General features: G+C 45.9%; 1 protein-coding gene across 1 annotated transcript in view; it reads right to left on the bottom strand.

Annotated features, from left to right (window-relative positions):
- mdfi (MyoD family inhibitor) overlaps nucleotides 1-25,506 on the bottom strand; it is a 101,136-nt gene that overhangs the window by 49,658 nt on the left and 25,972 nt on the right. Inside the window, exon 2 of the mRNA XM_055654370.1 lies at nucleotides 9,510-9,629. Within this exon, the coding sequence (XP_055510345.1) occupies nucleotides 9,510-9,629 (120 nt within the window). The remainder of the gene's footprint in view (nucleotides 1-9,509; nucleotides 9,630-25,506) is intronic.

The following is a 25,506-nucleotide window of genomic DNA, read 5'->3' as shown; positions in this document are numbered from 1 at the left end:
TGTGGAGAGGATGTATCCACTAGTGAGAGTCTAGGACCAGAGGGCACAGCCTCAGAATGAAAGGACGGACCTTTGGAATGGAGACGAGGAAGTATTTCTTTAGCCAGAGGGCAGTGAATATGTGGAATTCATTGCACGGATGGCTGTGGAGGCCACGTCATTGGGTATTTTTAAAGTGGTTGATTAGAAAGGGTGCCATAAGGTTACGGGGAGAAGGCAGAAGAATGGAGGAGAAGAAAAATTAGATCAGCCATGATTGATTGGTGGAGCCGACTCAATGGGGTGAATGACCCAATTCTGCTTGTATGTCTTATGAGCATTGCTTGGACAAGAACTGTGAGTTCCCGATGTTGCCTACAAAAGCAGGGCCTGTGTCCTCCAGTCTAAAGCATTCTGCACTGGAGATGTAACCGAGACAGACAGAAACTGCCCAAGGCTACATCACAAAGAGCTCCCAATGCCAGCACCAGGGTGAGCCTTTCATGGTGTCAGCCTGTGCAATCTCCCTGGTCTCACATCGCCTAGCCCTCCACATCAACATCCTAGACGTGCCAGGCTTCAATAGCAACCAAGCTGCTGAAGATCGGCAGAGGTCGCCAATGATTGAATCCGTCTGAAGAAGGGTCTCGACCTGAAACGTCACGCATTCCTTCTCTCCACAGATGCTGCCTGTCCGGCTGAGTGTCTCCAGCATATCTTCACCAATGACTCGGCCTGTTAGCTCAAATACAGAGCCGGGTGGCAGGGTTGTGAGCACTCACTGCCTGAAGGAGAACTAGTGCTGCAAGCTCTCACCACGAGGACTTGGTCAAGTTCCTGAAGGGACATCACCCACAAGCGGGAGGAATTAAATCACTCTTTTTGGAGCCAGGATGGGCAGGATGGGCAGAACGGTCTCCACATGTGCACAAACATATCAGGAACCCACAAGTCAAGGAATGGCTATTCAGCCCATTAAATCTGTTGCTTGCAGAAAGTACAGATAGTCAAATGCATCACCACACCGCTAAGATTAATGTGTGGGAAGTCGTGGTTGGAATGTGATTGACCAGGTTGGAATCTTGGTCATATGACAAATGCACAAACAAAACATGCATCTAGTTAGTATCTGCATGACAAAACATCTCAAGACGTGTTTGGGTGGCACTCGACAGGTGAGGAAGATTGGACAAGACACAACGCAGCTCCTCAGCGTATCACGGGAATTTCAAAATCCTTCCAAACAAAATCTCTCCTTGACTGCGAGGTTGAAACTGGGATAACACAGCGGCCTGCAGCCGCCTGGATTAAACCCACCAACCTTGACACCGACACAGCCTTGTGATCCGGGGACTAAGACAGACAAACCGATCTCTATGTGGCCAATGTTTTAAAAGGGAAGAAACGTTTCTTGTAAATTGGATCGTGGTACTATGAAAACATGAGGACACAAGGAGGCCATTCATCTCCTTGACCCGTGCCACCATTTCATTAAATCTGTACCATGCTTCATTTAACTGCCCATTCCCTGGCTCCCTTAATCCACTCACCCAACATTATTTATCGAGCTTGGTTTGATTTTAACTGCCCCCTTAGTATCTCCAAATGTTTCAGAGGGAGCTCCGAAGCCCCATTAATCCTGGAATGAGATGATTCATCCAAGTGGCCTTACTTTAGATGCTGCTGTCTTTGTCTGGGATTCCCTTCCAACAGAAAAAACTCTCCCTCTGCATCGATTCCACCAAATCCCATTAATACCTTAAACACCTGGATTAAAAATACCATTCAAATTCTAACCTTAGGAGAATACGGCCATCTTTTTGAAATATAATTCTGTAACGTAATCCTTTAATATTCACCGAAGAAAGATTGTTTTAGCATCGACTTTTGCAACATCATTAGAACCTCTCTTTGTACAATCAAACTTCTGTCTTCCAGCTGTTCCTGACCTATTTTGTTATTTTCTTCCTTTCCTCCTCTGCTCTGATTTTAAAAAGCTGCAAGTTTTATCTCTAACTTTGTGGAGTTTGGCCATGGATGGGTCATTGAGTTGAAACATTACGTTTCTCTCTCCCCAGCTGCTACTTATCTCCGAGGTTTGTTTGTTTTATTTCACATCTCCAGCATCTGCAGGATTTTGCTCTTGTTTTTACAGTTTGGTTATTGGTTACAGATTGCTGCTGTTATTCTATACACATTGGAAATATTGATGAAACCATTGAAAGGGGCTGGATAGCCTTTGTTTCAATAAACTCCCATGTGTTGGACATTACTCGTGTCTTTCGCCAAGCCCAGCAACTCGCAGTCATTCCGGGCAGAGATTTGTAAATAAACTTAGAATGGGCATCACACTCGAGTGAATGTGTGAGTCAGTTCTGTACTGTTTCATCATCATTTCTGGCAGTGGCTTTCCACATCCCAATAGCTCAGAGTTTTTCAAAAAAAAAACTATCTCTAATCTCACCCCTGATGTCTTTTGTCAGTTTTGTTATTGCCGTTACTAATTTTCAGTTTTCTCTACTTCCCTATCAAATCCATTCTTAATTCTGAACACCCAATAATTCTCCCATGTCCTTTTTTATGTTTGAAGGAAATCAAGCATCATTTCTTCAGCCTCACCATATATCGATTTTCCAACACCCCATGTACAGTGGCAGCAGTTCTCTGCATGCTTACCAAGGCCTTGATAAACACAAGGCCCCAAATTCAGCAGACTCACAAGAGTCTTGGACCAGGGGTCACAGCCTCAGAATAAAAGCACGTACCTTTAGAAATAAGATGAGGAGGAATTTCTTTAGTCAGAGGGTGGTGAATCTGTGGATGTCATTGCCATGGACGGCTGTGGAGGCCAGGCCAATGGATATTTTTGAGGGGGAGATTGACAGATTCTTGATTAGTACAGGTGCCAGGGGTTATGAGACGAAGGCAGGAGAATGGAGTCGAGAGGACAAGATAGATCAGCCATGATTGAATGGCGCAGTAGACTTGATGGGTTGAGTGGCCTAATTCTGTTCCTAGAACTTATGTACATGACTCACCAGTGATTTCCAAACAGTTACCGTTCCCTTGTTTTTCCACTCATGTCCAGCAGTTATGAAGCCCGGAGTCCTGCATTCTTATTTAATTACCTTCCTACAATGGCGCAGCGGTAGAGTTGCTGCCTTACAGCGTTTGTAGCGCCGGAGACCCGGGTTCCATCCCGAATATGGGCGCTGTCTGTACGGAGTTTGTACGTTCTCCCCGTGACCGCATGGGGTTTTCTCCGAGACGTTTGTTTTCCTCCCACACTCCAAAGACGTACAGGTTTAGTAGGTTCCTTGGCGGTATATGTGTAAATTGTCCCCAGTGAGTGTAGGATAGTGTTAATATGTGGGTATCGCTGGTCGGTTTGGCTGTTTCCGTGCTGTATCTTTAAACAAACCTAAACTAAACTGTCCTCGAGCTTCATAACAGAGTATATTTCAAACTCGACCTTTGAAGACTTTTGCACAAACACTCGTTGGTTTCTGTGTACTTTGGAAACGGCACTAAATTTACATTAATTAACTGTGTCCCTTTTCACTCTGTTTAATTGGGATCTATCTGTTCTCCCTCTGACCCTGCACCAAACAAACAGGAAATCATGAAAATCTCACTGTGGCAAAATTATCTCAGCTAATCGCACCCCAAAAGAACTGGAGAGAGCAATTATTCCCAAACCCAGACTTGTCAAAGCAAATATCTTGGAGGCCACAGCAGGAATCAGTGATTGTAGATACTGTAATTGAGAGATTTCCTGTTGTTTAAAAACCACAAACCATGAAACTGCTCTTTGTTAATGTGTTGCAAGCTCCAAGCAAGTTGATCTCAACACAGCCGGAACGCTGGCAACATGCCCACCCCTCCAAACTAGGCAGTTTTGTGCATCCACCTCCCCTGCCCTCAATCCCCTCTGGGTCTACCCCTCCCAGGGTGAAGCCACTGATTCTGCCTCATGTACAACTGGAGATGTTACCCCTCGCCAGAGGCGGTAGGCCGATGGAGAATTGGTGCATTGTAAGTTGACAAATCAAATCGGGTTTTCTCAAGCTTAATGACAAAGTAAATTCCAAGCACTGCCAGGGGAACGTGGCATTACAAGCAACCTATTCTTGCTCAGGTTTTGTGGATAGTTTAGGGTCTGAACTTAGAACCAAAGTTTTAGTATCTCCAGAGGCGAGCGAGTATTGGAAGAGGCAAGTGTGCAACATTGGCACAGTTCCATCACCAATCCTCACCATGAACAGAAGATTTACCTTCTAACATCATCATTAAGCAAGTTTTATATCAGATCAAGCACAGCATGGCTTCAAAAGGTATGTCGCTATGTAAATGCAGTATACCTTCACGGCAATGTTCCCTCGGTTCTGCACCAGCAATGCTTCATCCGGCTAACATTCTGGTAACATTATTCCCCCATGGCAAGTCCACTCTAAGATTGTGGCATTTTCATTTCTCGCCAGCACTCCTGTGGTGTCAATGTGTGCAGCTATCAACCAATAGTAACGTGTCTAATTGCAGGTAACATCCATGTGCTAACCTGTCCTGATCTGGAACGGGACTGACATGGACAAATCAATTTCATAAATCCTCAAAACACTACACCCATGGAAGGAAAACACACAGGATCTTCATTAAACTGATCCAAATAACTTTCCTATTTCCTAGCTCCCTCTCTCCCTGTGGTTGAGTGTCTATCAAGCTGCCCCACCCTCCTTACCACATATCATTGGACCACATCATATTGTTCATGCCTTCTTTCTGCAACCCTGTATTAGTTCAAAGCCACATGCATGCCTACACTTCCCGTCATCCTGTGTTTGTTCCTTAAAACTATTACCAATTTTCCATTGATACATCCAAGCAGTTTTTGTCTCCTTACTTAAAGATCGTGTTGGAATCAATTTGACTTGGAATGACGGGGAGAGATTGAGTAGAGTTGGTCTAAACTCACTGGTAAATGGAAGGAGAGATGATCTTGTCTTTGGACAGGGGGAAATGGAGCTGAGGTGCCAGATCTGAGATGATGTTGATACATGTCAGAGCAGAGTGGAATCTTCTCTTGTTCATGATGTTATCTCTCATTCTCTTGTAGGAACGACCCCCTATAACAAAACATCCTGTTCATGTAAACTAACATGTAAAGAGAGAAAACAAATCTCATCATCTCTCTCCAAATTTATTTTACTTCAATTCCCCTTGACACTAGATGTCATAGATCATAAAATATAGAAGAGTGCAGCCCAGGAACAGACACAATGTCCGAATCAAACATGATGTTAAGTTGAACTTGATCTCCACTGCCTGCACATGATCCATATCCAGGTGCCTGTCTATGTATCTATCCAAAAGCCTTTCAAATACCACCATGGTATCTCACCACACACCTGGCAGCATGTTCCAGACACCTACCACTCTGTGTAGAAAACTTGCTCTCCATTGAAGTCTGACCTGAAAACGATGCCTTCCTGTCTTTGATATTTCGAAGAGATAATTGTTCCTTATTGACCCAATCTAAAAATGTAATGTTTTAAAAATACCAGAAATGTTCTTCATAGGCTTGGCTGCCCAGGAGGGTTGGTTCCAATATCTCTCGTCTCTTCTTGTGATTATCATTTCTCATTCCCATCTCTCTGGTGAATCCACTGCTTTCACAGCCTTTAATGGGGCAAAGACACCTGCAGTGTTTTAACTGTGGCTGAGAACAATTACGAGTTTATAACAACTGATTTATTCCACACTACCTTCCCATTTTTGTTCAAACTGCCCAAAAGTGCAATTGTCCTTTTGTGCGGATGTATTTACCTTCATCCACATGATTGGCCACTACTTCACAAATGTTAATACTTTGACAAACTTAGCTTGGCTTTAATAAATTGGAGCTGCCTGATTGATTCATCCATCAGTTTCTGAGTCCGACACATTTCTTTCAATGGCAGATTTTGTTCTCATCTAAAACGCTGCTTTATGACCTTGCCTAAGTCAACCTCACACCATTCCATGAAGCATTGCAGTGATCGCTTCCACTCCAGAGACAGTGTCACTCTCTCAGAACCACTGGCAAATTGCAACAGAAGATAATGGAGCATCCTCCATTAGTTTCTGCAGTTGTTGAGGATCAACATATAAGGTCATAAGTAATAGGAGCAGTATTAGGCCAAGCTGCCCATCAGGTCTACTCTGCCACTCAATCGTGCCTGATCTATCTCTCCCTCCTAACCCCATTCTTTCCATAGCCCCTGACACCCGTACTAATCAAGATTCTATCTATCTCTGTATTAAAAAATATCCATCGACTTGGCCTCCTCGCCTTCTGCGGCAATGAATTCCACAGATTCACCTCCCTCTGACTAAAGAATGGTCCTCTCATCTCCTTGCTAAAGGAACATACTTTAACTCTGAGGATATGACTTCTAATACATGTCCACCTTGGAATCTGTTCAACCGATTTTGGAACAAATCATTTTTCACTGTTATCCGATAGGAGTTCCCATTTGTTCTTACAGGAGAACTTTGCCATGGTCAACCAAAGAGACATGTAACTGGTGGCCGTGGGGGATTTAAAGGTTTCTGTGCTAAATCACCACGCCACCAAGCTTTCTCTGACCATGCGGTGACAAGATGCCATCAGCTGCTTTACAGCTCCCACCTCGGGACCAGGATTGTAGACAGCTTGGATTAATAAACTAGACAATGGGATCTTTAATCATACCATGGCAGTTGACAATTTGAATTCAATTTGAAGAAAAATGATCATGAAGCAATTAGATTGTCATAAAAATACAAGTCGTTTCCTAATGTCCTTTGGAGGAGGGAACCAGTTCCCGTTACACGTGCTGGCCTTTACATGACTTTAGTTTAAGGTTAACTGTTAACGTGGCCACAGCAGGCACATTCTGTACACCAATGCTTCCCTTGACTCCCATTCCTAACAACAACTCAGAATATTCCCACTCTACCCTCCCTCCACACAGGCGTTGCCTTAATGTTGGTGGGGCATCAGAGTAGATACAGAGGCAGTCATGACAAGCAAGTACACGGTTACACCAGAAACATCAGCAGCAGGCCAGGGAACAGATTTCTATCAACAGTTTTTAACCACAAAAGTATTCTGAAGACGTTATCGGTTTACATTAATTCAAAAAATCCTTTGAACCCACAGACATTTACTCCAGGCTTGTTATTGCAATAATAACAACCACCTTGTGCCAATTTTATCTTGTTTGCACAGTGAACAATGACAAACCATCAAAGTTGGTTTTATCACTTGCCATGCTTTACACCCAAGGTGTGTGGAAGGAACTGCAGATGCTGGTTTACAAAGAAGATAGACACAGTATAAGGAGCAGAACGGCCAGGTTCTGCAACAGCTTCTTCCCCCGAGCCATCAGACTCTTGAATTTCATATAATGTGCCGCCACTATTATCTATTTTATCTTTTTATCTATTTTATCCTTTTGTTATTTTATGTTGCACGGTGAACCAGATGCAACAACATTTCATTCAGATTTGCATTTGTTGGTGTATTTTTGAATGACAATAAAGTGATTGATTGATTGATTGATTGAAGATAGACACAAATTGCTAGAGTAACTCAGCAGGACAGGCAGCTTCTCTGGAGAGCAGGATTAGGCACAGCGGTAGAGTTGCTGCCTTACAACGCTTGCAACGTCGGAGACCCGGGTTCGATCCCGACTACGGGTGCTGTCGGTACGGAGTTTTTACATTCTCCCCGTGACCTGCGTGGCTTTTCTTACACAGTACGGATATGTGGGTAAATTGGCTTTGTAAATGTCCCATATGTGTGTAGGGTGGTGCTAATATGTGGGGATCGCTGGTCGGCCTGTTTCCGTGCTCTATCTCGAAATGAAACTAAAAAGGAATGGGTGACGTTTCGGGTTGAGAATGATTCTGAAGAAGGGTCTCGACCCGAAAGGTCATCCATTCCTTCGCTCCAGAGATGCTTCCTTGCCTGCTGAGCTACTCCAGCATTTTGTGTTTATCTTCTTTCTGTTGTTTAAGTTTTGTTCCTGCGTTTCACCGCATGTCCCACAGGAATGTGCCGTGACACTCTCCCTGGAACACACACCGTGCCTGCCTGCAGACAGCCGAATGATGTTCTACCACCTGCAGGGAGGTATAATAATAGACTAGAATCAGGTTTGTTGCCACATGCAGCCACATGAAAAGCACATTCTGGCAGACGGAGACTCTCATGGAGACTGGTATGAAAGAATGAATGCACTTAAGCACTTAATGAGGCCCATACCGCACGGCATGGTTTTCTAAGCATCACCATCTGTGCCACTGTTTAACACACAATGATAAGGAGCTAAGATTGCCAACAGTCCATAGACATAGAAAATAGGTGCAAGAGGAGGCCATTTGGCCTTTCAAGCCAGCACCACCATTCATTGTGATCATGGCTGATCGTCCCAAATCAATAACCCATGCCTACCTTCTCCCCATATCCCTTGACTCCACTAGCCCCTAGAGCTCTATCTAACTCTCTCTTAAATCCATCCAGTGACTTGGCCTCCACTGCCCTCTATGGCAGGGAATTCCACAAATTCACAACTCTCTGGGTGAAAACGTTTTTTCTCACCTCTGTCTTAAATGGCCTCCCCTTTATTCTAAGACTGTGGCCCCTGGTTCTGGACTCGCCCAACATTGGGAACATTATTTTCCTGCATCTAGCTTGTCCAGTCCTTTTATAATTTTATATGTTTCTATAAGATCCTGTTTGACTGTTGGCAGATCAATTTCCCTCCAAGGATATATAAAGTTCTATCGTATTGTATCATTTGGTATTGTATCACACAGAATGGATCCTTGGCCAGCATTGATTTGATTGACCTGAACTTCACTATAGTTGAGTTACCAAAACTGGCCTCAATAGATATTTGGCCTGACAGCAGAGTCTGCGGTAGAAATTGTTCTGATGCCAGTTCAGTTTTCATTATAACCATCAAAGTTCATTCAGCAAGGTGACCATCTAAACTAGACCAAAGATCACGACCCCACCATGAACTGTACACTCCTGCAAACCCATCAAACGGCTTTGCTCCTTGGAGAACAAACTGAATAATGTGGTAGCTCAAGTCTCCCATTCCAACAATCATTCCAATAAATCATTCTCAAACCTTTCTCAAAATCAGGAGATTCTGTCTAAAACAGTGAGAAGAATTGGATGAAACATGACCCGGGTAATTAAAAAATATATATGTGCATAAAAATGCAATTCATGCCTTTGTATTGTATGTTTGTAATCCTGATCATCAGATTCCGTGGTGTTAGTATCCACTCCCTTGACATGTCCTGCCACTTTTAGAAGTATAGTTAATAGTCAGACAAGCAACAAACCAATTTCCAGATAGTGACAGGTTGAAGGAGTGTGGTGGTGTGTTGGGACTAAGCACCTGGAACTAGTGTGTGGATCTCAATCACAATGCTGGGGTGGCAGACAAAGGAGGATGAGGTGAAGCCGGAGTTTGACAAGCAATTGGACTTACACGTTACGGTATCTGCCGGTGAGGTGAGACTCCCAATCTTCTTCTCCATCTCCTGCTCGTCGAATGGTGCAGTGTCCTCTCTCAACAGTACCTGGTCCTCTCTGTCTTCACTTCCATTGCCTGCAACACGAGAAAACATGCCGTTACTGGGAGAGATCTGGTCACCATCACTTAGAAACATAGAAACATAGAAATTAGGTGCAGGAGTAGGCCATTCGGCCCTTCGAGCCTGCACCGCCATTCAATATGATCATGGCTGATCATCCAACTCAGTATCCCGTACCTGCCTTCTCTCCATACCCCCTGCATCCCCTTAGCCACAAGGGCCACATCTAACTCCCTCTTAAATATAGCCAATGAACTGGCCTCAACTACCCTCTGTGGCAGAGAGTTCCAGAGATTCACCACTCTCTGCGTGAAAAAAGTTCTTCTCATCTCGGTTTTAAAGGATTTCCCCTTTATCCTTAAGCTGTGACCCCTTGTCCTGGACTTCCCCAACATCGGGAGCAACCTTCCTGCATCTAGCCTGTCCAACCCCTTAAGAATTTTGTAAGTTTCTATAAGATCCCCTCTCAATCTTCTAAATTCTAGAGAGTATAAACCAAGTCTATCCAGTCTTTCTTCATAAGACAGTCCTGACATCCCAGGAATCAGTCTGGTGAACCGTCTCTGCACTCCCTCTATGGCAATAATGTCCTTCCTCAGATTTGGAGACCAAAACTGTACGCAATACTCCAGGTGTGGTCTCACCAAGACCCTGTACAACTGCAGTAGAACCTCTCTTTTCCTATACTCAAATCCTTTTGCAATGAAAGCTAACATACCATTCACTTTCTTTACTGCCTGCTGCACCTGCATGCCTACCTTCAATGACTGGTGTACCATGACACCCAGGTCTCGCTGCATCTCCCCCTTTCCCAATCGGCCACCATTTAGATAATAGTCTGCTTTCCTGTTTTTGCCACCAAATTGGATAACCTCACATTTATGCACATTATACTGCATCTGCCAAACATTTGCCCACTCACCCAGCCTATCCAAGTCACCCTGCAGTCTCCTAGCATCCTCCTCACAGCTAACACTGCCCCCCAGCTTAGTGTCATCCGCAAACTTGGAGATATTGCCTTCAATTCCCTCATCCAGATCATTAATACATATTGTAAATAGCTGGGGTCCCAGTACTGACCCTTGGGGTACCCCACTAGTCACTGCCTGCCATTGTGAAAAGGACCCGTTTACTCCTACTCTTTGCTTCCTGTTTGCCAGCCAGTTCTCTATCCACATCAATACTGAACCCCCAATCACACTTGATGCTTCTGTACAATTGAGAATGGTTTCCCTTCAACAGTGACAACGCTTCAAAAGCACTTAATTAGCTGTAAAGTGCGTTCAGACATCCTGGGGTTATGAACAGGGTCACGCCATTTATATTCCTTCTATCAATTATCTGCAGGTCACCCTGTGGGTGAAGTGCGAGATGAAATGAGCTCCGTTTAGTTAAATATTTTTGATCCAGAGCCCACATTAAGAATGAGCTGGATGTAAGGGATGTCAAGTTATCAGCACTACTTATTCTGACCTCATGATCCAGAAAAAAACCTCAATACTTGAGGAATCTTAGTGTAGAATTTTGGATTAAAATTGCCACTGAACTTATTTTCAGTGCTTGGCAATTCTACAAAAGCTACAAAGATAGAATTGCATAAGCCAACGAATGAAATAGAATAAAAAATGATTCTAGTCTGTGAATAATTGGACACAAACCTCGACACGCCAATGCCAAGAGGAACCGGAAAGTTTATTCCAAATGGAAAAACTCTGAAAATAATTTATTCGTTTGTTTGTTGTCGTTTTTTGGGGGGCAAAACAGTAAGTAAATATTCCGGTGGGTCTCAAAACCACTTACTTATTTCATCTTAAACATCTTCAATATAAATTTGGAGAATGTCAACATTTTGGGGATAAAGGGCATAATTGATAGGAGCAGAAAGAGGCCATTCGGCCTATCAAGTCTATCCCACCATTCAATAATGGCTGATCTATCTCTCCCTCCTAACCCAATTCTCCTGCCTTCTCCCCTTAACCCCTGACACCTGTACTAATCAAGAATCTATCTATCTCTACCTTAAAAATATCCATTGACGGCCTCCGCAGCCTTCTGTGGAAAAAAATCCCACAGATTTGCTACCCTCTGACTGAAGAATTCCTTCTTCGTCTCCTTCCGGAAAGAACGTCCTTTAATTCTGAAGCTATGGCCTCCAGTCCAAGACTCTCCCACTAGTGGAAACATCCTCTCCACATCCACTCTATCCAAGCCTTTCACTATTCAGTAAGTTTCATCGAGGTCCCCCTCATCCTTCTAAACTCCAGTGAGTACCCGAAAGCCCCCGAATATTGTTATTTACAGTCGGAACTAACTTTGCGAGCCCTTTGGAATGCCTGTTTGCCGTGGATAGTTGCTGGGAGCACATTCCAGCACTGTTAGAGATTTTTTGGAGGACAGGTTGTGTCGATGTGATTTGAGTCACCAACCTCACCCTGCCCTCACCACAATAGGCAGTTTATTTGTGCAACCTGTGCACTCTCCCGAATACCCATCATCTGTAGATGGCCACTGAATGATAGAGGCCCAGTCACCACCCAGATAGGACAAGCTTGGGTCATTTCACAAGTGGATGTACTGATGTGCTGTTTGGTAGACAGTGTGAATCTTCAACCCATTGCAGAGATAATTTAAACAGGAGAGATTTCTTCACACAGAAATTAGTAGGATTATGATATTCAGGAGGATGTGGACCAGTTGAAGCAGAGACCTTAGATCCAATAAAGACATCTTAAAGGAGAAAGAAACAAAATGACATAGGAGTGGTTGGAGAGTAAATCTTTATCAAGAAAGAAGCAGACCATTTTACTCAATATGTTTAGATTAGATTAGTTTAGAGATACAGCACGGAAACAGGCCCTTTCGCCCTCCGTGTCCACAGTGACCAGTAATCGCAGCATAGTAATGCTATCCTACACACACTAGGGACAAGGTTACATTGAAACCAAGCCAAATAATCTACAAACCTGTTCGTCTTTGGAGGGTGGGAGGAAACCAAAGATCTCAGAGAAAACCCAAGTGGTGATGGGGAAAACGTACAAACTCCACGACGACAGCATCCATAGTCAGGATCGAACCTGAGTTTCTGGCGCTGAAAGCGATGAAAGGCAGCAACTCTACCGCTCCGCCACCACGCCGCCCAAATGTCAGGTGAAAGAGAGACATCTACAGACACCCAGACAGGACCCATATCCCAACCTTGATCTTAGGCCCTGTAGGACTTGATTCAGGCCCCTTGTAAGTCAGTGTTTGTGCTTCACTTTGAGGCAGAGAATTCCAGACACCAATGCCTATTTGCTCGAAAACCCCATTCCTCAGTGTTTCCACCAATTATCCTGAATCGAAGGTGCTAGATTTTGTTGCTGACAAGAACTGGGCGGTGGGTTTGGGCTGAGCCCACGAGCTGGGGATGGAGCTGTACAGATGCCACAGTTGGTCTCCCTGACAGACGGTGGTGGTGCGGTGAGCAACTCCTCTCGTGCTGCTGGTGGTACCCGGTGCTGCATCGACCTCTCTGACACCCAAGACAGGACCTGCCACATGTGATGTTACAGATCCTATTGTCATTTGGGGGAGGGGGTATGTGTGTGTGTGTGTGTGTGTTTGTCTGTGTTTGTCAGTCTGTGCGTGTGTGTAAGTGCATGTGCACGTGCATGTGTGTGCCCGTGCATGATATTGGGAGTGGACAGGTGGAGAATCATCTGAAGACCCAACGTAACCAATGTCCGCTCTCTATCGTACGCGCTGTGTTTATTTTTCTCCGATTTTAACTAGTCGGTGACCCATGGTCAGTTTACCTTCACGGAGTGGGATAAGAGTGTGGTGATTGGGTGTACTCCCAACCCCGTTTGCAATAACACGCTATTAGCATGTGGGGCACCACATGATAGATCATGGCTGATCTATCTCTCCCTCCTAACCCTATTCTCCTGCCTTCACTCCATAACCCCTGACACCTGTACTAATCAAGAATCAATCTATCTCTACCTTAGAAATATCCATTGACGGCCTCTGCAGCCTTGTGTGGAAAAGAATTCCACAGATTTGCCACCCTCTGACTGAAGCTTGTGTGATCCTGAGATCCTGAGAGCGATGCCGCCTGGAGCTATGCTCCTGGTAGGGCCACCCATGGCGGCGAGGACGAGGGGGAGGTCTCTGACAAAGAGCAATCCAACCAAGACCTCAACGATGGAACAGGCGGAGGATAATGGCTGACTTTAATGGAGCGTTACGACAGCTGGGAAGGCAGATGTAGGCTGCAGCAGAAAAGGATCTCCGGTCGTCTTGGACTCCATGCCACTGGATCCTGACCCAGATCTGTCAAGGACCGTGTGCACCAGTCTTCCCACATTAAACAAAGTCACGCACAGGCGTCCCCCCTGAGGACAGTGATACACGTTTTGAGTGACCGCCGATGATGATTCCTTGTAATTTTCCCCGAGATAAACCTTCTCCTGTCAACGTCATGTCCATTTCCTAGAATTGCCGCTGTTCTGTCCACATGGCGCCTACTTCTCAGAATGCCCCTTATCACATCTGGACCACACCCTCATCTGCCATCGGCTCAGTCAGGTTCTACTTTTACATTCAAAATTAGGAGCAGAATTTGTCCAAAGTGCATCTTCTAATTCAGAGTTGCTGCAGGATGATTCAAACGCCACAGACATTAAACATGCTAGACATCAGAATTGAAAATGTTCTTGAATCCCTGGGATCTCATGCATATCCGAGCTTCACCTGATGAGGGGGGGCCCAATGTGAAACTTTACAAGATGTTGCTTTCATTTCCAACTGCCAGAAACAAAGACAAGGAATGCAAGCATCATCCCTTCTATGAGTGGAAACCAATAATCACAATAAACTACATTGAAAAAACATATATAAAAAGAGAAAAAAGTCTAACGTATAAAATGGATGTCAATAAATCAGGGGGCAATATTACTAAAGGGCAGCACAGTGGCGCTGCTTTTCAGCGCCAGGGATCCTGACTACGGGTGCTGTCTGCACGGAGTTTGCACGTTCTCCATGTGACTGTGTGAAACAGAAACATGGAAAATAGGTGCAGGAATAGGACATTCGGCCCTTCGAGTCAGCACCGCCATTCAATATGATCATGGCTGATCATCTAAAATCAGTATTCAAGAAGGAACTGCAGATGCTGGAAAATCGAAGGTACACCAAAATGCTGGAGAAACTCAGCGGGTGCAGCAGCATCTATGGAGCGAAGGAAATAGGTGACGTTTCGGGCCGAAACGTCACCTATTTCCTTTGCTCCATAGCTGCTGCTGCACCCGCTGAGTTTCTCCAGCATTTTTGTGTATCTAAAACCAGTACCCCGTTCCGGCTTTTTCCCCATATCCCTTGATTCCCTTAGCCCTAACAGCTAAATCTAACTCTTTCTTGCAAGTTAGTCGAGTGGGTTTTCTCCAGGTGCTCCAGTTTCCTCCCACACTCCAAATACATGTTTGTAGGTTTGATTTGCTGTGGTGAAATAGTCCCTGGTGTTGGATGGTGCTGGTGTGGCGACTTCATGCCCATGTGGTTTTTAGGTAGCGCTTGTTCCCGTTGCCTAGCAACGTGCAGCGTCACGTGCGGGTCGAGAGGAGATTCAAACTCCAAGGTCAGAGGGACCAACGAGGCTTATCTGTACACGAGCAGTTATGAGGAGATTTTATTAAACGAACGACAAGGTGTTTGGCAAAGCTTGGTGTCGCTTGTCGTTTGCTTTCCGTCGGGAGATTTAGTGGATCCTACACCTGGTGTATCGGGTGATCACTGTCCAGCATGGACTTGGTGGGCTGAAGGGCCTGTTTCCACACTGTAACACTAAAGTAAAGTCTAAATGATTTTCACCCACCACTCTCTTGGCCTCTCATAATATCACACATTTTGTTCCCCATTATGCCACAGGGAACACTCCTACCATGGCCATTATATCCACACAGTTAATATTCTCTTGAATCTGCAACATCTCCTCAGCACCCTCTTGGTGCCCCATTCCTATGCTGCAGTGACCAGATGTGGACCTGATAGCCCTGATGACCCCTAACTATCACTCTCATGGTGCTGACACCACCTCCCCGCTCCCTGTATCAGCTGGATAACAGCAAGCATTGCATTTGTATGCAGCTTATCTACTTCTTGTGACCTTCAAGCATCTGTGGAAAATGCTCCCAGCCCTTTCTGTTTCTCTGCACTACTTGGTTTTCTACCGTTTAACTGCTCCCACTCTTCTGCCTTCCCCACATGGATTTTGTATGTCGAGTTATTTTCCGTTTTGCGTTCCATTTACCTAGCGAAACATCTCCTCAGAGCTTAAAACCTTCTTGAGCACTGTTGACCACATTTCATTTTTGGACTTCTCTGTAATTGTTTTTAATGGTGGCCCCTACGGGTTACCAATCATTGGTACATTACACAAGGCAATGGACCTGGAACCAAATGTTGAAGAGGTGCACTGCACACTGCCTTCCTTTCATTGCAACTAAAAGACTTGATTCAAGTGGAGAGGGGCCGGTGTGCTCTCCTGGTTTTCAGTGCAGTGAGATGTGGATTCAATGTAATTCTAAGCTACATTGATCTGTCAGTAGTTTTCTGCAGGGCCAAGCTATTACCGCAGCTGAAAGTTTCTGCAGACTGAAGCAACACAAACAGTTTAATGTTTGTGTTCTTGCTATTTATCTGTTTTTCTGTTCCAAGACTCGTTTGTGGAATTGTGACAAAAGTGTAAATAGACGGGTGTAAATGAGAAGGTTGTGTCTGAGCAATGAGTCACTTCACCTCAAGCATGGAGTCTGACCATGAAGCTGTCTGAATCCAATCTCATAGTCTAAATATGCACATAGCTGCTTGCTATTAACGCAGACATCGGAGAACTAAGCAGCACAGCACAGCAAAGAGACTCAAGAGTTTAAACTGAACTATTTTACCAGATGGATGTGAATGCAACAAATTATTCTCGCAAGGGAATTGAAAAAGGGCATTTTGACCCATTCAGCTATCTTCACTGATGAGACGAACAACTCATGCTTCACTGACTTTCTCTAATTTATTTTCACTCCTCAGGGAAGTTCTGGCTGTTGGGAAAACTTCCAAGGGCAAGAAAATCTACCAAATAGTAAAAGGTGAAAATAAAATAGGGAATAAGAATGAAAGAATGGGGACTCTGTTAATGCAAGACACTTAGAGAAAGACTTGTGACTTCGGGAAATGTGTAAACTCTGTGGATTGTTTAATAAGAGACAAATGTGAGTTACATGGTGACACAAGGAACTGCAGATGCTGGAATCTTGAGCAAAACACAAAAAGTGCTGGAAGAACCCAGCAGGTTAGGCAGCATCCATGGAGGGAATTGTTATGCAATGTTTCAGGTCGAGACCCTTTAGTTTAGTTTAGTTTAGTTTAGAGATACAGTACAAAAACAGGCCCTTCGGCCCACCGAGACTGCACCAGCCAGTGATCCACTATCCCACACACACTAGGGACAATTTACCAATAAACCAAGCAATTAACCTAAAAACGTCTTTGGAGTGTGGGAGGAAACCAAAGATCTCGAGGAAAACTTAAGCAGGTCATGGGGAGAACATACAAACTCCGTACACCCGTAGTCGGGATTGAACCATGGTCTCCGGTGTTGTAAGGCAGTAGCTCTACTGCCACGCTACTGTACTGCACCACCCTTCATTTTAAGAGCTGCATATATTTCAGAGGAGAGAAGGGGGAAATGTTGAGAAGGTGGGGATGAGGGTTGAGGCAGATAGGTTGAAGGTAGGGTGTGTTGAGGTGGCAGCTAGATAGATCGATGATACAATGGTGGAGAGTGAAATGAGGAAGAAAAATAGTGAGAAGAAGAAAAATGTTGACTGTGGTTATAAGGTCGGATTGCAGAATATTGTGCGATGTATCATACCGCTGGGTTGTAAGATGCACAAGCAAAATAGTAGTAGTAATCCATCTGGTAGACCAATGGCCTGCAGCGAGGAAACTTCCATCCTTACCTGATGATTCCAAACCAACCAATGTGGTTGAGTCTTACACGCCCCTCCAAACTTGTTTGACAAACCACTGAACTATATTGCTACTGCTGTTTCGTGAAAGAGTAAATGTGATCAGGCCACCTGCCATCGACCCAATCTCTGACTTTGGAGACAGCAGTGTTGCTTCTAGCACAGTTGACCTTGCAAGGTTCTCAACACAAACACATTGTGTCCAGGTTGGGAGAGCTAATCCAGGACTAGTCACGTCCGATACAATACAATACGATACAATAGAACCTTAGAAATTGGTCTGCCAACGGTCATAATACACAACGAGATGAAACATGAAATTAAGGTGATGTGGAAAGTCCAGGATTGGGAATGTGCAAAGGGGGGAGGGGGGAGTCAGTCTACCCCATGACGGAAAAGGGAGCAGTTGTACAGTTTGATAGTTGCTGGGAAAAAGGATTTCCTGTGGCGTTCTGTGCTGCATCTTGGTGGAACCAGTCTGTTGCTGAAGGTGCTCCTCAAGTTGACCAGTGTGTCATGTGAGCTGTATTTTCCAAGACGCTCCGCAGTTTTGTTGTTGTTGAATGGGAAGTTCCAAGGTTCAGACTCGGAGATGATGGATTGCCTACGTATATCCAGATCAGAACTGTGAGGGCCACTTCTTCTTCTGTCGTATGTCTTTTAGACCTGCAGCTCCATTGAGGCGAGCCAGGCCAATGTGTCATCGTCCAGGTCAACCAGACCTCGTTTACCATTCGGTGGCTGGATGGTGAGGGCCACTGCGATTCAGGAAAGTTGCTAACTTTCCTGACGCAGGAAATGATGGGATGGGTAATAAATGCTGTATATACCATGACCCTCAGCTCCAGAAGGAAATAATCCAATGGTTTCCTACTCATCCGAATGAAGATTGGGTCCAAATACAATGCTTGAGTTTATAAGTAAAGAGTTGACAATGCACCTGAAGTTACTGTTTGCGCACAGTTTTGGTCTCCTAATTTGAGGAAGGACAACCTAGTGTTTGAGGCAGTGCAGCGTAGGTTCACGAGATTGATCCCTGGGATGGTGGGACTGTCATATGAGGAAAGATTGAAAAGACTAGGCTTGTGTTCACTGGAGTTTAGAAGATTGATATATCATATAGAAACATATAAAATTATAAAAGGACTGGACATGCTAGATGCAGTAAAATTGTTCCCAATGTTGGGTGAGTCCAGAACCAGGGGCCACAGTCTTAGAATATAGGGGAAGCCATTTAAGACTGAGGTGAGAAAAACCTTTTCCACCCAGTGAGTTGTGAATTTGTGGAATTCCCTGCCAAAGAGGGCAGTGGAGGCCAAATCACTGGACGGATTTAAGAGAGAGTTAGATAGAGCTCTTGGGGCTAGTGGAATCAAGGGATATGGGGAGAAGGCAGGCATGAGTTATTAATTGGGGACGATCAGCCATGATCACAAAGAATGGCGGTGCTGGCTCAAAGGTCCGAATGGCCTCCTCCTGCACCTATTTTCTATGTTACACCGACAGCTGAATTATGGAGTGTACTGAATCGATCTTTAACCAAGGAAGAAATCCCAGCTAGACAAACATCAAGATGCTTAGGATGGGTTTTGCTGGTAACCCTGTATAGAAACATAGAAACATAGAAATTAGGTGCAGGAGTAGGCCATTCGGCCCTTCGAGCCTGCACCGCCATTCAATATGATCATGGCTGATCATCCAAATCAGTATCCCGTACCTGCCTTCTCTCCATACCCCCTGATCCCCTTAGCCACAAGGGCCACATCCAACTCCCTCTTAAATATAGCCAATGAACTGGCCTCAACTACCCTCTGTGGCAGAGAGTTCCAGAGATTCACCACTCTCTGCGTGAAAAAAGTTCTTCTCATCTCGGTTTTAAAGGATTTCCCCTTTATCCTTAAGCTGTGACCCCTTGTCCTGGACTTCCCTAACATCGGGAACAATCTTCCTGCATCTAGCCTGTCCAACCCCTTAAGAATTTTGTATGTGATCTGGTCAAACTTGCAGTACTCTCCTGGATATGTGGAGGTTTCTCAAAGTTGATCCTTGGAAAAATATAGCTGAAATCTTGAGACTAAGATAAAAAGGGCCTGATTAAGTTTTGAAAATGCACACTCCATACAGGTCAGCTAAATCTCACCTTGAGCAAGGTCGGTCAGAGTTTGACGGATACTTTCTAAACAAAGTAATGGGCGTCTGTGTCTGTCAGATTCTCATTAGACTAGACTTTGGCCCGGACACACTGCGCGAGTGTCTGAAGTATGAAGGCTTTACGTGCACAAAGTGCCCTTGCATTACAGCTCCGAGGGGAATAGGAGAGAAGGGCCAGGGCCCCCGACTTAACAAACAAAGAAAACAACGTTACAAAGGAGGTATTTAAAGAGTTGGAGCCGCCATATGGAGCCAATAAAGACGGGAAGGGCAGCATTCCAATCAACATATTTTTAAATAATCTTAAATGAGATGGTGAAATTAAATCAAGAAACTCACAGGAACATGAAGAGTGAGGCATTGCATCCCTTGGAGCACAGCTGCCACTCACACAAGGAGAGGTCTGTAGTCTAGGTTTTGTGTTCTCATCTCCTCTCTGCGGCTTGTATCCCCGTCAACATTCCCACATCACCTTCTACTGAGGCATGCTCCTGCCTTGCAGCTTTCAAATTGAACAATGGCCCTCGAGGTTGCTCATGTTGATATTCTGCACATGTCGCTCCAGGGAATGTATGCAAAGCTCCATCACTACTGTCCCACGGACAAAGAGCCGGGACAACTCTGATTCATGGCAAACTCCCTCGGATGTGTGTGCGCCAGGGACGGAAATCGCTATCAAAATATGGAGGGGACCAGGGGACGGGGGACATGCTCACACTCATACACACACACACGAGGCTTCGAAGGCTTCTGCCGTGGGCCCTGTGAACGGTAATTACAGCTCAATCCAGCGCTAAATGCAGCTCAACTCTGCCTGTCTCGCTGGGTTAACCTACAGCCCTGCCTGGACTGACGGGACACCAGTCCAGAGCCGTGGAGCTAGCGCTGCTTCTCCGCGCTGGTTGTAAACCTGGACCATATTTCCCTTAAGTCCAGGCAGGGCTGTAGGTTAACCCGGCGGGACAGGCAGAGTTGAGCTGGGTTTAGCGCTGCTTCTCTGCGCTGGCTGTGGGCCTGGGGGCACCGCGCCCGTCTGACTCCCGGCGTCTCTGGCCACCCCCGGGCGTGGAGGGGCCACTCGGGTGGAGACGGGGATGGTCCAGTGGCAGTTTGGCAGCGATTGCAGCATCAGAGAGTTAGCCAGGATCGGTCCTAGCTGCAGATGAGGCGCAGGTCTGTGTCCAGGGCTGCTGTTGTGACCCTATGACCTGGACACGTCTCCCTCCTCCAATCACCGTTACCCTCCTTAATCCCACCCCCCACCCCCTCTGACTGACACCTCTGACTGACACCTCCCTCCTCCGATCATCGCGCTGAATCATAATGTCCCGCCCCCCCTTGCCTGCTGACCGATGTCTCTCTCGTCCAATCGGCGCCCTCGATCAGCAGTCCCACCCCCACTGTCTCGCGGAAAGCGGAGATTTCACCGGGTTTTAAAATCCGGATTACAAAAAATGGGGGGGGGTCGCCCCCCCCTCTCAAAACAGAGGGGGGGTGGGGCGTGTCCCCCCTGGCCCCCCGAGATTTCCGCCACTGGTGTTCACAACAAACTCAAAGCCCATATTCAATCTGTTCGCGTCCTCGGCGCCCTCAGCAGTCCCACCCCCACTGTCTCGCGGAAAGCGGAGATTTCACCGGGTTTTAAAATCCGGATTACAAAAAATGGGGGGGGGTCGCCCCCCCCTCTCAAAACAGAGGGGGGGTGGGGCGTGTCCCCCCTGGCCCCCCGAGATTTCCGCCACTGGTGTTCACAACAAACTCAAAGCCCATATTCAATCTGTTCTCTCAGAGTTAATATTCTAAAAAAAAGTAACTGGATTACTTAGATTTCGAGCGACACAGTGGCACATCGGTAGAATTGCTGCCTTACGGTCCAGGTTCGATCCTGACTACGGGTGCTGTCTGCATGGAGTTTGTACATTCTCCCTATGACCGCGTGGGTTTCCTACGGGTGCTCCGGTTTCCTCCCACACTCCAAAGTCGTGCAGGTTTGTAGGTTAACTGGGTTATGTAAATTGTCCCTGGTGTGTCGGATAGATCTAGCGTATGGGTGATCATTGGTAGGCATAGACTCAGAGGGGTGAAGAGCCTCTTTCCATGCTGCATCTATAAATGAAACTACAACTAAACTTAATTTATTTGAAATGAAGGAAGAGCAGCGAGAGTCAGTGAAGGCAGGGGAAATGATTGGGTTGTTCTGTTGAAGAGTCAGTGCTGGCACATTGGGCTGAGCCGTGGCATTGCAAGCTGCAGCTCTGGTTGTACAAAAGGACACGTGTATTGGGTAAAGGGTCAGCCAATGCTTGCACCTTCTCACTGTCCAGCAGCTCCTGCAACAATATGTGGACTTTGGCAGCTTAGGTCATGGTTACCACAAAGTAAATCAGTGAAATGTGTACAGAGTGTTCAGATAGCATGGAATGCTGCATAACCTCATGGCTGTCTACCTCATCTTGCTGGAGATGGGGGAAGGCCAGTTAGAGGAGAGAGTGGCGATATTATCATAGTCATGGAGACATGCAGCATGGAAACAGGCCCTTCGGCCCAACTTACCCCTGCCAACCAAGATGCCCCATCTTACACTAACCCCACCTGCCATTATCTGGCCATTATCCATCTAAACCTATCCTATGCATGTACTTGTCCATATGTCTTTTAAATGTTCTGACAGTACCTGCTTCAACTACCTCCTCTGGCAGCTCATTCCATACACCCACCACCTTCTGTGTGAAAAGGTTGCCGCTCAAGTTCCTATTAAATCTTTCCCTTCTCACCTTAAACCTATGTTCCCTGGTTCTTGATTGCCCTACTCTGGTCATTCACGCTATCTATTCCTCTCACACTTATACACCTTCATAAGAGCACCCCGTAATTGTGTTCATCCGGTAGGTGGCGCGACTCTCGTCAGCAGCGGCCTCTGCAGCCCGTCCGCGTTTTTATTATTTTTTGTCTATGTTTCTATGTAGTTTTTGTTATTTTTTGTTGGGGTGTGTGTGTGGGGGTGGGGTGGGAAACTTTTAAATCTCTCCCTGCACGGGAGACCCGACCTTTTCTGTCGGGTCTCCGTTGTCGTTGGGGCTGCAACGAGGAGCGGCCTCCAACAGGAGAAGACCGGGGACTCTGGTGCCGACGACTCACCTCACCGTCGCGGAGCTGGCCGAGTCCGGAGCGGGTGGAGCGGTGGTGGAGCGCTGCTGCTGCTGCGGCCCGACCTCCGGAGATTCGGAGGCTGCAACTGCGGGTCTGGCGGACGGCGGCACCGGGAGCCCCCGGGTCCCTGGAGGGAGACCGCTTTTCAGGGCTCCTGCAACGGCGACTTCTCCCGCCCGAGTTGCGTGGTTGAAGAGCTCCTGGAGTGGGGCCTTACAGCACCGCCCCGCGCGGCTTGGAATGGCCGCGGGACTCTGCGAGCGCACACCGGGGGCTCCAATACCAAGGCCCGGTGTGCGACCTCGCACCACCCGGCGTGGCTTTAATGGCCGTGGGACAATCGCCATCGCCAGCCGGGGGCTTTGACTTTGACTCTGACATCGGGGGGGGGGGGGGGGGGGGGGGGGGGGGAGTGCAGTGGAGAGATATGTTTTTTTTGGCCTTCCATCACACCGATGTGATGGATGTTTATGTAAATTATGTTGTGTCTTGGGTCTATTTGTTTGTAATGTATGGCTGCAGAAACGGCATTTCGTTTGGACCTCAAGGGGTCCAAATGACAATTAAATTGAATCTTGAATCTTGAATCTTGAATCTTGTGTTTAAACTCTACAGTCAATCCATCTGCAAGTATCTGACTTTGCCCAAACCGTGAGCCATGCCAAAGTGACACACAGCTGACTCAGCTGTTTAACCAAAGCAATTCCTGTATCAGAAGCATTTGCTACACAGTGGACCAGAGAGAGCAAGCAGACCAGAAATGCCAAGATTCCTAGGTTCTGAAACAAAAGGAGGAAGAGGTGCAGGAAGGAACTGTAGATGCTGGTTTAACCTGAAGATAGACAGGTTAAAGCCAGAGTAACTCAACGGGTCAGACAGCATCTCTGGAGAGAGGGAATATGAGACCTTTTGACAAATGAGAGATATAGCTGATGATATGGAGAGATACAGAGTAAATGAATGAAAATATATGTAATAAAAAGTGGCAATGATAAGAGGAAGCAGTCAACTGTGTGCTAGGTGAAAACCAGTTACAGACAATGAAAGGCACCAGGACAAGAGTGAAATTAGTACGATGACTTTTGTGGGGAGGGAGGGGGAGGGGATGCAAGGAATCAAGAGAAAATGAGAAAAATCACAATTCATACTGCTGGGTTTGAAGCTGCCCGAGCAAAATATGATTTGCTGTTCATTTTCTCTCAATGTCAGCAAGACAAAGGAGATAGTGATCAAACACAGGAAGCAGGAGCGAAGAAAATAGGCGATGTTTGGGTAGGCGACGTTTCGGCCCGAAACGTCGCCTATTTTCTTCGCTCCATAGATGCTGCTGCACCTGCTGAGTTTCTCCAGCAATTTTGTGTACCTTCGATCTTCCAGCATCTGCAGTTCTTTCTTGTGAGAAGGAGTTTCTTCCCAGAGGCAATTCGGACTGTAAACGCCTATCTCACCAGGAACTAACTCTACAGAACGTTTTTCCTTCCATTATTTATTATGTAAAATAATATGTGTGTTATGATTGTGTTTATAATTTGTTTGGTTGTTTTGTTGTTTGTCTTTTGCACAAAAGTCCGCGAGCATTGCCACTTTCATTTCACTGCACATCTCGTATGTGTATGTGACAAATAACCTTGACTTGACTTGACTTGTACATATACCCTGGTTTGTTTTGATGGCACTGAAGCAGAGATAGTTGAAAGCCTCAATTTCCTAGGAGTAAATATCATCACCAACTTCCCCTGGACTGTCTATATTGAATCAATGGCTGAGAAAGCACACCAACGCCTCTACTTCCTTAGAAGACTTAGAAACTGTTACAGATGCGTCATAGAAAGCATTTTATCAGGATGCATCACAGCATGGTTTGGGAACATCGAAAACCGCAAGAGAGCACAGGGAATTGTGAATGCATCACACAAAACAACCTCCCTTCCATTGACTCCATTTATACCTCCCGCTGCCTCGGCAAGGCCAGCAGCTTAATCAAGGATGAGTCGCACCCCGGCCACTCCCTCTTCTCCCCTCTCCCATCAAGCAAGAGGTGTAGAAGTGTGAAGACACACACCACCAGATTCAGGGACAGTTTCTTCCCAGCTGTTATTGCATAAATCAACCTTCCTGGAACCAACTAGAGAGCAGTCCTGAACTGCTATCCATCTCTTCAGAGACCCTCGGACTAATTTTGAACAGACTTTACTAGCTTTATCTTGCACTAGACATTATTCTCGTTGGTCTCTTCATCATGTAACTGTACAGTATGAATGGTTCAATTGGAATCATGTATTGTTTTTCATCTGACTGGTTAGCATGCAAAAAATCTTTTTGTTGGACCACAGTAAACTGTACACAATAAACTAAACTCAAGGTGTTGCAATTGCCTAACATGTGATAGCCAATGCTGGTAGCGATTAGAATGGTGATCTCATGGTAAGGTGCCAGACAAGGAAAGCACCGACTCAGAGAGTGACTGTCCACAGGCTTGTCTGCTGTCTCATGCTTGGGGAATGGCCACGTAAATCTGGCCAACACAGTGTGAGCAGTTCCTGATTGTCCACTACCCAACCAGTAGAGCACTGCATTCATCATGAGG

Source organism: Leucoraja erinacea, chromosome 24 (assembly GCF_028641065.1).
Source record: "Leucoraja erinacea ecotype New England chromosome 24, Leri_hhj_1, whole genome shotgun sequence".
Lineage (NCBI taxonomy): Eukaryota > Metazoa > Chordata > Chondrichthyes > Rajiformes > Rajidae > Leucoraja > Leucoraja erinaceus.
The sequence above is the reverse complement of the archived record's forward strand: the minus strand, read 5'-3'. Positions and strand labels throughout refer to the sequence as shown.